At 60.3% G+C, this 13,781-nt stretch overlaps 1 protein-coding gene across 5 annotated transcripts in view; it reads right to left on the bottom strand.

Annotated features, from left to right (window-relative positions):
- Positions 1 to 395: 395 nt before the first annotated feature.
- The window catches only part of Agap3 (ArfGAP with GTPase domain, ankyrin repeat and PH domain 3), a 52,586-nt gene continuing 39,200 nt past the window's right edge, over positions 396 to 13,781 (bottom strand). For 3 of the 5 annotated variants that reach the window (XM_046429863.1, XM_046429865.2, XM_046429867.2), the window contains 7 exons: positions 9,498 to 9,666; positions 4,537 to 4,674; positions 2,653 to 2,807; positions 2,479 to 2,569; positions 2,132 to 2,354; positions 1,175 to 1,430; positions 396 to 1,066 (listed from right to left, as the gene is read on the bottom strand). In XM_046429863.1, coding sequence (XP_046285819.1) covers positions 860 to 1,066; positions 1,175 to 1,430; positions 2,132 to 2,354; positions 2,479 to 2,569; positions 2,653 to 2,807; positions 4,537 to 4,674; positions 9,498 to 9,666 — 1,239 coding nt within the window. In that variant the 3' untranslated portion in view covers positions 396 to 859. The remainder of the gene's footprint in view (positions 1,067 to 1,174; positions 1,431 to 2,131; positions 2,355 to 2,478; positions 2,570 to 2,652; positions 2,808 to 4,536; positions 4,675 to 9,497; positions 9,667 to 13,781) is intronic. The other 2 variants (XM_046429864.1, XM_046429868.2) reach the window with 1 other exon arrangement.

Below are 13,781 nucleotides of genomic sequence, written 5' to 3'. Positions count from 1 at the left end.
TAAGGTCCGGGCACATTCTCAGACTCCCAGGGAGGGGCATGCTCCTGCCCTCTGGTACACTGTGGCCAGGGCCGGGTTGTGGCATGCCGTCACTAGGTAGGACACTGATGTCAGAGACCACTGGAAAGCTTCCTGGGGATGGTGGGGGCAGGGGTGCAGTGAAGGCAGCACCCAAGGGGAAGAAGGGCTGCTCCGTCCCATCAGGTTCCCTGTGCTGCCCACAAACAGCTACACCGCTGCCAGGAGAGCAAGAGAAACTGATGCAAGGCGGCGGCTGCGGGAAGGAAGCCTGGGGTCTGGCTGACAGGGAGGGAGAAAGCCTTAGAACAGAGACAGCAAAAATGAGCAGAGGTGGAGGTGAGGGGCACTCCCAGAGGGGAGAGTGTGAGGGAGAATCAGGGCCACACACGTCTGGTTTATTGGCTCCTCATACACGCTCACCAAGTATGTACACAAACATAAATATTCCAATGTACAAATTTTACATGGGACTCACAGATCACCCTCTTGTCTCTTTCATCCAGCACCCCCATCCTGTGCCCTGTGCTTGTGGGGGCTGGCACTAGGAGGCAGGGGTCTGGAGGAGGGAGAGGTCCCGCCCCCCTCTCCTCACAGGCACCTCCAAAGGGTCCGTCCCTTCTCAGGGGCCCTGCAGGGCAGAGGGCTGAGCACCGAGCTCCCTCCCTCTGCTGCAGCTCGAACCCCAGACCGCTCCTCGGATCCCTTTGACTTCTCCCTCCTCTCATCCTGGCTGCGTGTCCCTGCTTCTCTGGCTATGTGCCCGCTTCCCCCAGTGCCTGCAGGGAGGAGGGTCCCAAGCCACGAAGTCCTTCTGGCCTCTCTGCCTTCTTCCTGGGCCTCACAGGAGGCTGGGGCTGCGGTGCAGCTCAGCAGAGGCGTTGGTACTGCTGGCCGGCTCTCTGTTGGGGGTGGGTGCTAAGCCACAGCCCTCCCCAGGGCAGCCGTGCTGGATCAAGATGTCTGCACACTCCTGGCTGCCGGCCCGGCGGGCATAGGCCAGTGGGGTCAGGCCCCGCGCGTCCCGGCTCCTCACGTCCACCCCGTACTGCCGGAGGAAACACGTTCAGTTGGCATGACGGGGCAGGAAAGTTTGGGGGGGCTGTTGAAGGCTGGGGCAAAAAGGCCAGGGTAGGCCGGAGGCGCCCCCACTCACCCAGATAAGCAGTTGTGTGAAGACCACGTTGGCCATGGCACTGGACAGGTGCAGAGCCGTCCTCCCGTCCCCGTCCCCGTACGTCTCGTTCACCTCCTCCTTGGACCCGTGGGCCAGCAGCATCACCAGCAGCCTCAGGTCATCCTCCACCACGGCCCGGAGCAGCTGCTGCCCCAGTGGCACGTCCGAGCTCGGCAGCGGGGCCAGGAAGAGCCTCTGCTCGTACTTGGCCCGGATCCAGCGCTCCTTCTCCTCTCTGCAAGCACAGGTCCGTCAAAGCATGAGCCACCGAACGGAACCGAGCCTGCGGGGGCTGTAGGTGGCTGAGAAGGCGTGGAGCACCCAGGTGGGGGACAGGGAGGCCGGGTATGAGGTGCATGAGAGTGTGGAGGAGAGGAAAGCCCCAGAGACGCCAGGCATTCAGGGGCAGCGGGGAATGTAAAAGGAGGGCATAAGTGAAAAGAAGGGACACTGAAGGGAAGCCCCGGGGGGGGGGGGGGGGGCAGCAGGGACATGGGGCCGAGAGGGCAGGAAGAATCCAGGCAGGCCCGAGCAGCAGCTTATCTGGTCATCTGTACTCTCCCATTGGCAGTGCTAGAACAAAGCAGGTGGCCCGAGGGGGGCCACAGCGACCCTATCTACCACCCATTCTCCCCATCTCACAGCGCAGGCCAGGGCCTTGCACCACACAGCGATAGGAGCCCTGCGCATGCGCCTCCTGCTGGCCCCCTGACCTGCTGATAACGGCTCAGAAAGGGCCTGTTGTTGTGAGGCGCCTGAGTGACAGGCGCCCAGGGGGAGGGGCACCCAAGGGGCCAACTGCCAGGCAGAGCAATGGCTAGTTTAACCCTTCTAACACTGTCACAGCCGCTGGGCACTATCCCCAGCATATCTTCCCCACACTGGGAGCGCCAGCTGTCCCCCATCCTGGCCAACGTCAGGGCCCCATCTGCTCACCTGCAGGCTTCAGGCCCGGGCTTTGCGTAGCCATCCAGGGCCCCCTCCCAGACGCTGTTGGCCAGTGCATTGCCCATCGCAGTCATGACAGCCAGCAGCTCAGGTGGCCAGTCGTCGAGGTCCAGGGAGCGGACCCGGGACAGGTGAGCCCCCAGGTGCCGGTGGATTCCTGAGCACTCGATGCACATCAGGGCGCCCAGGTTCAGGCTGGCCCAGTCGGGGTCTAGGTGAGGAGAGGACAATAATATGACAAGGGTGACCAGAGAGGGGACACGGGGAAGGCCCCCCGCCACCTGCCAGCTCTGCAGCTGCAGCCCCCCTCCCAGGGCCACGGCCGGGACACTCACTGGGGGCGTCGCAGTCGATGCAGAAGCCGTTGCCTCGCACCGTGCGCACGGCCTGCACCGCGAGGGCTGCATTCTGGTTCCCCAGGCGGGTCTGCCCCAGGAGGGAGACAGGACTCAGTCAGCCACAGCACCATCTCCCCGCCAGGCACTCGGGGTGGCCGCCCCCCTGCCTACCTTGTCCTTGGCGCTGCGGCAGCCCTGCAGGCTGGCCAGGATCTGGGCCTGTACACTCTGCACCCACAGCTCCCTCTCCTCCGCCGTTGAGGCCTCGAAGTGCCACGTCTGCCCGGTGAGGGACACCACCACAAACTCAAAGGACTCCTCTGCCTCTGTGGGGGAGGGCAGTCACGTCAGGGCACCCGGTGGCACAGCTCCACCTGCACTCGTCCTCCTCCCCAGCCGTGTCCACCCGGCCCCAGGGCACACGCTCCAGGACCACTGGCAGGTGACCTTGCAAGACTAGGGCAAGCTCCTAGCCACCTGTGGAGCCTCGGGGAGTGGGGTGCAAGTTCTTGGCTTCCCCAGCACTGCCACGTGTGGTCTGGACCAGAGAGGGGCACCTGGAGAAAGCCGGGCCCAGCGTCTGGAGAAGGCTACAACGGGCGCTGGAAGGCGAGTGTGGCGGGGGAGGCGGTGGTGGGCACCATTCGTACATGTCAGCTGCAGCCGCCTCATTTTGCAGCTCATTAAACCCAATATTCCTGACGGCGTCAGCGTGGGGCTCTTGGGAGTGGGGCCCCTCCCCCACTGCCCTGGCACAGACAGGCAGGAAGGGCAAATGGGGGGAGATGGTTTCTCCAGGAACTGTAGGATGTGAGCCAATCGGGACCTGAGGACATCTGTAGTGACAAGTGCTGGGGCTGGACTGTGACCCCAAGCACTGCGATGAAGCTCTTCCAAGCTGTGCTCCCAGCCCTAGAGGACAGCCACATGGATCTCATTCCCAGCGGCCCCTGCCCCCGAGGTGGCAGTGTGACCTGTGCTGGGGCTGGAGAGACAGCATGTGAACCGGTGGGAGGACCAGGGCTGTCCCACCCAAGTCCTCACTGCACCTCTGCCGGCAGCCCCTCCTCAGTGCCACCTGGGCCCTGGAAGTCCTCCTCCGCTGGGCCCCTGCTCTCAGGACCCTTAACAGAACCGCCTTGCCACATGATAAACGCAGCGCCTTTCTCTCCCCAGGCACCAGTCTCGAGCCCCACCTAGCTCTCGCCTCAGCCTCTGGCTCCCCCAGCGCTTGTGGGCTCTGGTTCCTGGACCATAGCGGACACCTGTGCCATGATGGCTAAGTATCACTGTGTGTCCCAGGCTGGCTGCAAAAGGGCAGCCATCTCCACCCACCTGACCCACACCCCTAACCCTAGAGTCAGAGCAGAAATGACAACTGAGTCCACAGAAGTCAATTGGGAGCCAAGAGACTCCAGTCACGGAGAAGGTTGAGGTTGGAAGAGAGTCGGGGGCGGGAGCAGCACTGTGATTAAGAGACTGAGAGAGGAAGTTGGTCAAGGACTGGGGCTCTTTGGCTCAGGAGAACTCAGCTGACCCAGGCACAAATGCGAAGCACTCACAACACTTGTGGGTGATACAAGAAACACAGAAAGCAGGTCCCTCCCGGCAACTCTTGGAGGAGCTACGATAGCAGCTCGCTGTCTCTGACTTGAAGAATGACAGAAGGGCTGGGCACAGTAATCCCAGCCACTCAGGAGGCTGAGGCAGGAGGATTGCAAGTCTGAGGCCAATCTGGGCGATTTAGCAAGGCCCCATCTCAAAATACAGAAGAGCTGGCTCAGTGATAAGGCACCCCTACCTTCAATTCCCAGTATCACGAAGAGAAGGGGGTGGGGAAAGGACAGAAGCTCCCAGCTGTTTCAGGGAGAGGAAACAGGACGTTTTCCAAAATCCTGGGTCCAAATTATCGAAAGAGGTTATGGAGTTAGCATCTATTATTCCTAGAAAGTGCCGCATCCATCGATCTGGAGAAACCGGCATGACTTCTGGAGTACTGTGCCCAGACCCCACTGCCCACCTCCTAGGCCCACTCTCCCTCTGGGTCCCCCTAACCTTCAGCAGCACTGCTGGGGCCGTCTGGTCGGGGGGTCCCGGTGCTCTTTTTCCGACGGTGCTTCTTCCGGTTGGAGTGGGGAGATGGGGGAGGCTCCAGCTTGGGGCTGGAACTGAGCACCTCAGCTGGGCCACTGGCTGGTGAGGGGAGAGGTGGAGATGTGTGGGAAGAGGAGAGGTGGCATGGGGCCTGGGGAGGGCAGTCCTGCCACTGTACGAGCCGCACCCGAAGAGCCCGCGGGCCTGCACCCTCTCTGGGATGGGGTCCTGCCCAGGTCTCCCAGTCCCAAGGCCCCCAGCGGTGGAAGAGGAAACGGGCAGAGAAGGAAACTGAGGCGGGCAGGGGAACGGCAGAGGGAGGCCCCGGCTTCTGCAGCCTGGAGGGGTGGAAGGCGGCCCAGGGAACTCAGGGAGCTGAAGCCCCAGCAGCTCCGCACCAAATTTATCCTCAATCACACTCCCCGCTCCTCACAATTAATAGCAGAATTAGAAACAATCAGGGAGCTGCCTAATTACTGTCAATTAGAGCGCGCTAATCAAGCTCTGGCTCCCACACCCCGCCCGGCGCTCACCACTAAATGTCAAACTTCATTAGAGGCAGACGCGCTCCCTCCCTGCCTCTCTGCCTCCCTCAGACTCAACAGAGGGGTCCCACCAAGGCCAGCGCAGGCCATCAGCCAGTGACCCAAGGGAAGGGCCCAGCCATGGATGGGTGGGCAGAGACTAATGGCTAGGTCCTTCCTCACAGGTGGGCATGCTCAGGAAGGAAGCTCAGTGCTCAGAGGCTGGGCCTGGGGCGGATCTCTGGGAGTCATCAGGGAGGACAGCAAGTGTGCCCCCTGGGTAGGCTGGGGCGAGGCAGGGGACAGGCTTGTCTGCCCACTTCCTGGCTTACCAGGGGCAGGTGACACCCTGGGTTATCTCCCTGTCTTTTCACCTTCATTTGCCACTAGGGGGTAGAAGGGACAGGAGAGTTGTTACCACTTTTTTTTTTTTTTAGCCTTTGAACTACCAAGAGGGTAGGGGCAGGTTGGGGGACGCAAAGGAGGAAATGAAGGGGTGGAAACGAGGATCCCAGGAGAGTACGCTAGGTGGGTGGGCGGGAGGAGGCAGTCTGGCCCTGGAGGACAGCAGCACAGGTGGAAAGAACCTTTAGGACAACTCTGCAGGGACCCCCGCCCACGGTGGTGGGCCATGCCGCCTTCAGAACCAGTTCTCATGGCTTAGAGTCCCCAGCCGCCGACCTCCCTACTCAGCCGCTTCCCTGTCCCCCCCGCGGAGAGGCTGATGAGCTGGCTGCGCAGGGGGCTGATGGGGATGCGGGAGGGCGCCACCAGCGCCGCCTGGGGACACGGGGAGGAGGAGCTGCAGAGGGCGGGCCTCCAGCGCTGGCTGGAGGGCCAGACTGGAGCCAAGGGGAGGGGCGAATGGCAGAAAGCCCAGGCAGGGGCTGGAGAAGGGCCAGAGCCCCTACTCCTGCTCCAAAGGGGCAGGGTCCCCGGGCCCCCAGTGCAGTGCCTGCCATGAGCGCTGGAGGGCTCCACTGGGCCACCCTCAGCCTGGGCACCGTCCAGCTGCAGCCTCCCCTCCTCTCTGTCACCTAACCAGGTACCAGAAGAGTGGGAAGCAGAGAGCCACCACTCACCAGGGTGCTGTGTGCCGGGCAGGGCAGTGGCCTCCCTCCACCGGTCAGAACTAGAAAGGGAGCAGGCAGGTTGGGGGACGCAAAGGAGTGGGGGTGCAGGCCAGCCCAGGCCGAGTGCCAAGGGGGTGCTCGGAGGAGTGCAGGGATGTGCTACTGGCCGAGTGGGGGGCACCTGAAGGCGGAAAGTCAGACTGGGAGGGGAGGCCAATGGGAGCCACCTAGAAACACCTTCCTGGAAAAAGGGCCACAGCAGGGTAATGGCCAGGAGTGGGAGGGTCACCAGGTGCAGGCCAGGCACACTGTGGAGCCTGCGGCCTCACAGGGCCCCCTGGACCTTCTTGCCCCCTCTCCCCATGAACCACACAACAGCTGTCTCCTCACTGTGACTGCAACTGGAAAGGGCAGGGTCACAGGACACTGCAAGGGTCTTGGAGGGGCTCCTGGCCAAGGTGCCACTGTCCCTTGGCTCAGGCCCTATACCCTATGTGCTGGTCCACATATGTCATTTGATTTGCCTAAGACTTGCTGCCATTCTAACGAGAAATAAGTGTATCAAATTCAAGTAATTATGTCTAATTAGTATTAGTAATTATCCTGTTGGGCTGGAGAAAATTAATCTTTCGTTTCCCATCAGGGAAGAACAGCAGAGCCCAGGGGAGCGGAAGGCCTAGGAGTACCAGGCTGGGCAGATGTGGCCAGCCGTGAAGCCAGCAGAGCACCTCAGCCTTCTCCTGGCCCCCGCCCAGGCTGAGTCCCTGCTGCAGAGAGCCTGGCAACACAGCCATGGGCCTCAGAGGGCCTTAAAGGGCCCGAGAACCCAGGTGTCCCTCCCCTCCTTCAATACTCCCAAGCCAAGAGAAGCGGCCACAGGGCTCTGGGAACAGGTGGGCCAAAGCCAGGATGTTTAAATGGGCCAAGGAGCCAGCCAGGTGTGGAGGTTAGCAGAAAGGTGGACAGCCAGGGGCGAAAGCAAGCGGGGGCCAGGCTGGCCCTGCAAGCGCATGGAGGAGGGTGGACAGGAAGGCCTGAGCGGACACGGCCGTCTGAGAGCAGGCCAGACACCCAGCGCAGAAGCAGGCGTGAGCTCGGTGTTTTCTTGTATTCATCCTAACAGCCAGAGAGAACTAGACACAGGGTCAGCACCTGGTGACGCGGGGACAAGGCCAGCCCAGGGTAATGCACTGACACTGCCCTTCTGAATCCTGCCCAGCCCCTCCTTGGGTCTCACGGGTCCCTCCTGGATGGGCCTTTCTCTCCCACCTCCAACAAACCTTCCAGGGACCCTGGCTTCTCCCCACCACTTCCTGCTTTCATCTCCTCCCAGGTTCCAAAGCCTACCCCCTCCACCCCAGGCCCCATCAAAGACATCACAGCCCAACTTCCTCCCAAGCCCCCAACCCAAAACCCTGAGGGAGGGAAAGTGCTTTCCCTTTTCTTTGTTAATTCTCCCCTCATTACGCCTGCAATCCCACAATCAGTGTGCACTGTAATTGTCGAATTTGATGCTAATGATTAATGAATTAAACATGGAGCCATCAATTAGTCCTCCGAGGATAATTCTGCATAAAGCAGCGGATAATGTAATTACAGTAACAAAGATAATGAGATGTTAACATCGCCCGGTGAGCGAGAGACATGTGTGAGTGTGCGCGAGGGTCGGTGTCAGTGTGCGGCAGCGGGAAGGGGCTTGGTGAGCGCCGTCCATGCGCTCCTGCTCTTGGGTGGGCTCTGTGACTATGGCAGCAGTGTGAAGCACATCAGGGCCCAGGACGGGGACAGGACAGCAGCCTTCTGCTTCCCTCTGGCCACCTGACTCCAAGGCTCAGCTCCCCAGGCTCCCCTTCGGCAAACCTGTGCTGCGCCTCCTCCTGAGAACACCCACCCCGACCAGAGGGGCTCAAGACCCTGCCTTCCGCACGGAGGAACACCCCCAGCCTCCCATCTGTGCCACTGGGGCCAGGCCCCACCAGGCACACCCCAGGCTCTTAGCCACCCCGGTGGAGGGACTGTCCTCTCCTCAGCTTCCTTCACTGTTAGAGCTGTCCCTCGCTCACTTCAAGGGCTCCCTTGTTCTGAGCTCAGGGCGGCTCAGAGGAGGGAACAGAACGAGTCCCCTCAGGCTCGCTAAGGTCCAAACAGCAGCTTCCTGCTCACAGTTGGGCTGTGTTCTCAGGTGTCTGAGCCCTGATTTCCTCCTGAAAACAGGGACAAGAGTCTCGACATCATGGTGGTGCTGTGGCCCTGGGACCTGGTGTGGACATCCACTACACCTGGCCAGCCCAGTCGGTACTGCCTGGCTGCCCCCACACTGCCAGCTGGGTCAGTGGTGGCCACATGGGCCTTGCCTCAAACAAGGACCACACTTGGGTGCTTGCACCTCACCTACCACCCCTCGGCCTGGACTTCCTCAGCACAAGTCCCACCATCCTTTCGAGGGAGTGACTGTTGACTGGGGTCACCTCCAGGGGACTTGGTGTTCCCAGCCCCTGTCCATTAAATCCAACACCATCTATCACTGTGACAAACAGAATACCCCAGCATCTCCACATGCACCCTGGCTGAAAGCCTGCCCTGATGATACCTCAGGCTGGGCACGGGAACAGGACAAGGCAGTGTCCCCAGCAGCAGTTCCTGGGCCCAGAGACAGTAAGTTCTGATGGTCTAGGAGGACGAGCAGATATACATGGAGGAGAGATCCAGTAACCCAGGCAGCTCAGGGCAACTGACTGGGCAAGACCACCCCAGCAAGGGTGGGGGCCCAGGAGCAGAAGCCCAGGGGAGGAGGATGAGCCGGTGCTAGGAAGGGAGCACTGGAGGACAGAGGGCCTTTTACCAAAGCTATCACACCAAAAGCAGCCCAGGCTGCCCTGTGGCCATAACTGCCTCTCAGCACGACTTTACTCCAGATCGCTGGACATACGGTGCCTCCCACCCTCAGGATCCTCTCTAAACTCAGCCCTCATATGCAGAGACCCGGCTTTTCACTGTAGACCTGAGGATGTTTGCCTGGTGGCCTCCGATGGTTCTGTCCCCTTCTGCCCCACACAGCAAACTAGGATGCTGGCCTCCCTTGGCTCCAGATGCAGTGAGGTGGTCCTGGGACCACTGGGCCCACCTGACAGCCAAGGCTACTTGACCACCCTGCTAGAGTTGCATCCGGGTCACAGCATGTGACTTGAGATGCTCCTGAAGCATGGTGCTGGCTGGCCATGTGTTCAGAGCCCCAGGCCTGGGCTGAGAACTGCCGGTCCTGGAACATGTGCCTCCCTGGCCCCTCTGCAGCCACTCTCAGCATCCACCATGGTGGCAGCCTCACCTGTGCCCCCACCCAGCTGTGTACTGCTTCGCTCCATGGCCAGCCCATTGGCTCGCGGGCTGGTACCCGGGGCTGTGGCAGGTGTGGCTCTGGGCAGGCGCTTCCCTGGCACTTTCACCGTTGTCCGCAGCAGGTCGATCTCCTTGCCATGGATGTTCTGCATGTAATCCTAGAGGCCGTGTGCACAAGACAGATGCATTAGGACAGGCATCCCGGGGCAGCCAGGTCTCCAGCACCAGCCCCTCGATTCCTAGGTCCTTCCTTGCTTTGCTAAGTCATGGGATAGCTCAGTCTCAAAAAGCTGGGCTCCGAAGCCCACAGACACCTCCTGGTCTGGATCACACCAGATCCCCATGGGGCTCACAGGGTCTCACTGGGACCTGAGGATCTAGAGCTAAGTGCCAAGACTTGAGGTCCTTAAAGACTGAGTACAACCTGGAGATGGTTCAGGGAGACAGCACCCCTGTGGCCAAGGAGAGAACTAGCAGACTCAGACATGGATGATGGAGAAAACCCAAGCTCCAAGGCTGGCCAGGAGGCACTCAGCCCCATTTCTCAAACTCCCAACCCCAGCTGGCCACTGGGAACATTCAAAGTCTAAGAGAGTCCCTAGACCTTGGGAAGGTGCCTGATTAACAAGCATTTGTCAAACTTTTAAGGAGCAGGCTTTGATTCTCCCTGCTGAACCGAGGAGTGCAGCAGCAGGTCCAGGGATTCACACCCCGGACTCTTTTTTGGTGGGGACTGTCAGTGCATCTGCCCGTCTGTATGCTGGGGTTACTGCACGAGAGCAGGGTTTATTATCTATGTATGCTTCACACATTGTCTTGTGTGATCTTCCCAACCACCTGACGGCGAGTTCTGCGCCTGTTTTGGAGATGAAGAAACTGAGCTTAGGAAGGTTTATCACCCAAGATCAGTTGGGAAGTAGCAGACCAGACTCAGGCTGTGCTCCTAGAGCCTGCGCTGGGCCCGGGTCTCAGCCAGCTTTCAAGTCAGCCAGAAAGAAGCCCTAGGAAGTGGGGGGTATGCTGTGCTTGGACCCCAGCCCCACTCAGACACCAGGGTGGAGCAGTGGCACGGCCCTCTGTGCCTGAAGGCCCGCTTCCCCTACTGCTTCTCGCCTGCCCTTCCCGACTGCTGACCCTGCTTCCAGGCTCCCTGGTGGTTCCGGGCCCCTCTCTATAGTACGCCAGCACTTCCTCCAGGGTCTCTATACCTTCCTGAGAGAAGGATCAGCCGGCGTGGCTTGATTTGATTTGACTAATTACGCTGATGAGAAAAAATGGGCTCCTCGTGTCCCCTTCACAGGCATCTGGGGTGTTGGGCATCCAAGTTCTTCCCTGGGGGAGCATTCCAAACATGGCTACCTGTGGGTGCCCAGGCCTCCCACCCGCACCCCTGGGGTGGTGGGCTGCTTGGTTACCGTACCCTTTCGGCTCCCAGGAAACGGGACAATGTTCTCCACACAGAAGGGCAGAGTGGCTGCCCCTCAGGAAGCAGTAGGAGGGCAGGGGGTCTTATCAGGGCTCAAGGGTTGCCCCTCATTTTGGGAAAGAGGACATCAAATAGCCTAGGGGCCACTTGGTCCCTAGTCACTAGGAGAACATGGCGTTACCAGTGAGGAAGAGGTGAGTGAACAAGGCAATGAGAGCCCCAAACACTGGCCTCTGGCCTGAGGCCTGCTATAGGTGGGCTGCACTAGTGAACACACGGTGGAAGGGCCTGGGCCAAGTCCAGCCCTGCGAGGCCTGGCAGAGCTGGTGGCTGCCTTCATTCTCCAGGTGGCCTTCCCAGGCAGAAGCCTACTGGAGGGCCCAAGCCTGACGACCAGAGTGCAGGAGTCGCTTCTGGAAGGTGTGCTCAAGAGAAGCCCCCATTTCCTGCTACTGCCATTCCCTGCGTCTGTGCCTTCCTGCCACCCCAGTCCTGCAGGGCACACCTGCTCTGGGGTGTTGTTCATTGTCTCAGACCTGTAGAAGACATGGGGAATGAACCAGAGCAGCCTCCGCCCCAGCAGGACCACTCTGAGACGTCCCGGGTCTCACCAAGGTGGCTGGGTGGGAGACATACCCGGGGACCCCTCCTGGCCCTCCAAAGGCACCTCTACCCGATCCTTCTGTAGCTGACTGAGCTCCACCCCCCAGTCACTGCTGGCCCTCTGGTCTGCTTCCAGCCTGGTGTCCAACATGTGATTTCACGGTCTTGCCCCTCTTCCCAGACATAGTTTCTACGTGCTGGATTCCCCAGTCTCTGTACATACTGATCCCTGATCCCTGCTAGTCCCCATCCCCAGTCCCTGTACATGATTGCATCTTGGATCAGCTGCTCTAGACAACTGTCAACAGCTGGCTGGCCAAAGGCCCAGCTGCAGTCCCTCTCCTGAGGAGGGGCTCGGGCTGCTCCAGTTCACAAGGAGGTCACTGCTGCTGCAACAGTTTTCCCCACTTGAGCCCTGGGATGCCCAGGCTGGGACGTGGCAGCAGCTGACCCTATGCCAAGAACAAGAGCAGCACAGAGGTGCTCGGTTCAGGGCCAAGGAGCCAGAAACTGGCTTCAGGGGAAGAGACTGCCCAACCTCAGCACCTAACTGCCCCCCACAGACACTCTGCGCCGGGCAGGCCAACACCCTCAGCACCTGACTCCAGGTCCGAGGCCCAGCCAGCTCCAGGTCCAGAGCTGAGCCATGGAGCCTGGGCCTGGAGGACACTCTAGTGATGGAGCCTGGAGGAGCAGCAGCAGGGACAGGGACCTCAGGCTCAGAGCAACAGCGTTTCCCTCCGTCAGCAGAACAGGGAGCGTGGTGGTGGCGGTGGCAGCGGCTGCTCAGGAGAGCGGTCACCACGGCTGCCTTTATTACCCACCATCAAACAGCAATTTCTTCCCCAGCCTCCTCGCTAATTACCCAGCCAGCGTTCTCATCTCGTTTTATTACTGGAATTAACAACGAGTTCAGAGCGTGGAAAGCTATTAAGATGTGTGATTAAGCCACATTCAATTAGTTTCTACAAACAATTTAATTGATGTTGCAGATAGAATTAACAGAAGGTGATTGTGTGAATGGCTCCGCTGGCTGCAAAGCGGGGGAGGCTGCGGCGGGCTCTCTTGGGCCAGGCAAGATTCGGGCGCGAAGCTCGAGGCCTGCCCACCAACTCCTTCTCCGCAGGCCTGGCCAGCCTCCATCAGTAGGGGAGGCCCTGGCGCCAAGGCTCTGCTTCCAGGCAAGCCCTGTCCCCAGCAGGTGCCCAGACAGGCCTGGGTCCTGCCTGAACTCCAGAGTCAACAGAGGCCCTCCTCTCACAGTCAGGATAGAGCCTCCACAGCCTCCAGGGAAGCCACTGCTTGCAGGGAAAGAGGCTGCCTGGTCACCACTGCCACTAAAGAGCTGTGGAGGCTGGCGGACAAAGGGGAGATGGAGCAGGGAAGGTGGCAGAGGTGAGGGCTGGCAAATGAGCAGTTAGGTGAAGGGGCGGGAGCAGGGGAGAGGCTGGCTTCAAGAGCCCAACACAGGAGCTGAACTGGGCCCCAAGAACGCGGCTGCCCACAGCAGCCCTGGTTTCTGCCATGGCTTGTTCTGTCGCCAGGACTGCAGTTTGAAACCAGATTTGTGACTTCTTGATGAGGAAAGATGACAAGATAAGCAGAGCAGGGCAGACACGTCTAACAGGAGGGATACGGGAGTTGACCATGGCCCAGGGCAATGAAGAGCTGCTGCTCACAATGGGGGACTCCTGCTCTCAGAGGACTTGGCCACGGATCCTCTTCCCTGAGACCCAGGGGGCAGGGGAGCAGGACCTGGTGCTGGGCCAGCAGGTCACACCCCATAGAATTCACCCTGCAAGGATAAGAGGACAGGCCCAGAAGCCCATGGCACCCAAGTACTGTCACAGGTCCCTAAAGCACACAGTGCGACAAGTGGGACTCCTGGGGGACTCAGATGCCCAGCCTGGCCTCCCAGCAGCCTGAACTACTCCTCCCTATCAGCAACTTTCTCCCCAAAGGGAGCAGCTCCTGGTGAGGGCAGGAAAATCTGGGTAATGCTGACAATCAGTCAGGGGCCCAGGTCTCAGCTCAGCTGCTGGCCCATGACTGACAAGCCACAGCCCGCTGAGCCTCTGCTCTCCAGCAGGTGTAGAGAGAGGGCACGTACACATGCCTTCCCTCTTCCTCTCTGGAGACCAGAAACCCCGCTCCACCACAACTGACCCTTCTCTCCGTGTTCCAAGACATTTCTGCCATCCCTCCTCTCCATCTGCCCAGCAAAGGGGCAGACTATGTGCCCAG

Source organism: Marmota monax, unplaced genomic scaffold (assembly GCF_021218885.2).
Source record: "Marmota monax isolate L192 unplaced genomic scaffold, Marmota_monax_Labrador192_F-V1.1 WCK01_AAM20220418_F8-fsc00193, whole genome shotgun sequence".
Taxonomy (NCBI): Eukaryota; Metazoa; Chordata; class Mammalia; order Rodentia; family Sciuridae; genus Marmota; species Marmota monax.
The sequence above is the reverse complement of the archived record's forward strand: the minus strand, read 5'-3'. Positions and strand labels throughout refer to the sequence as shown.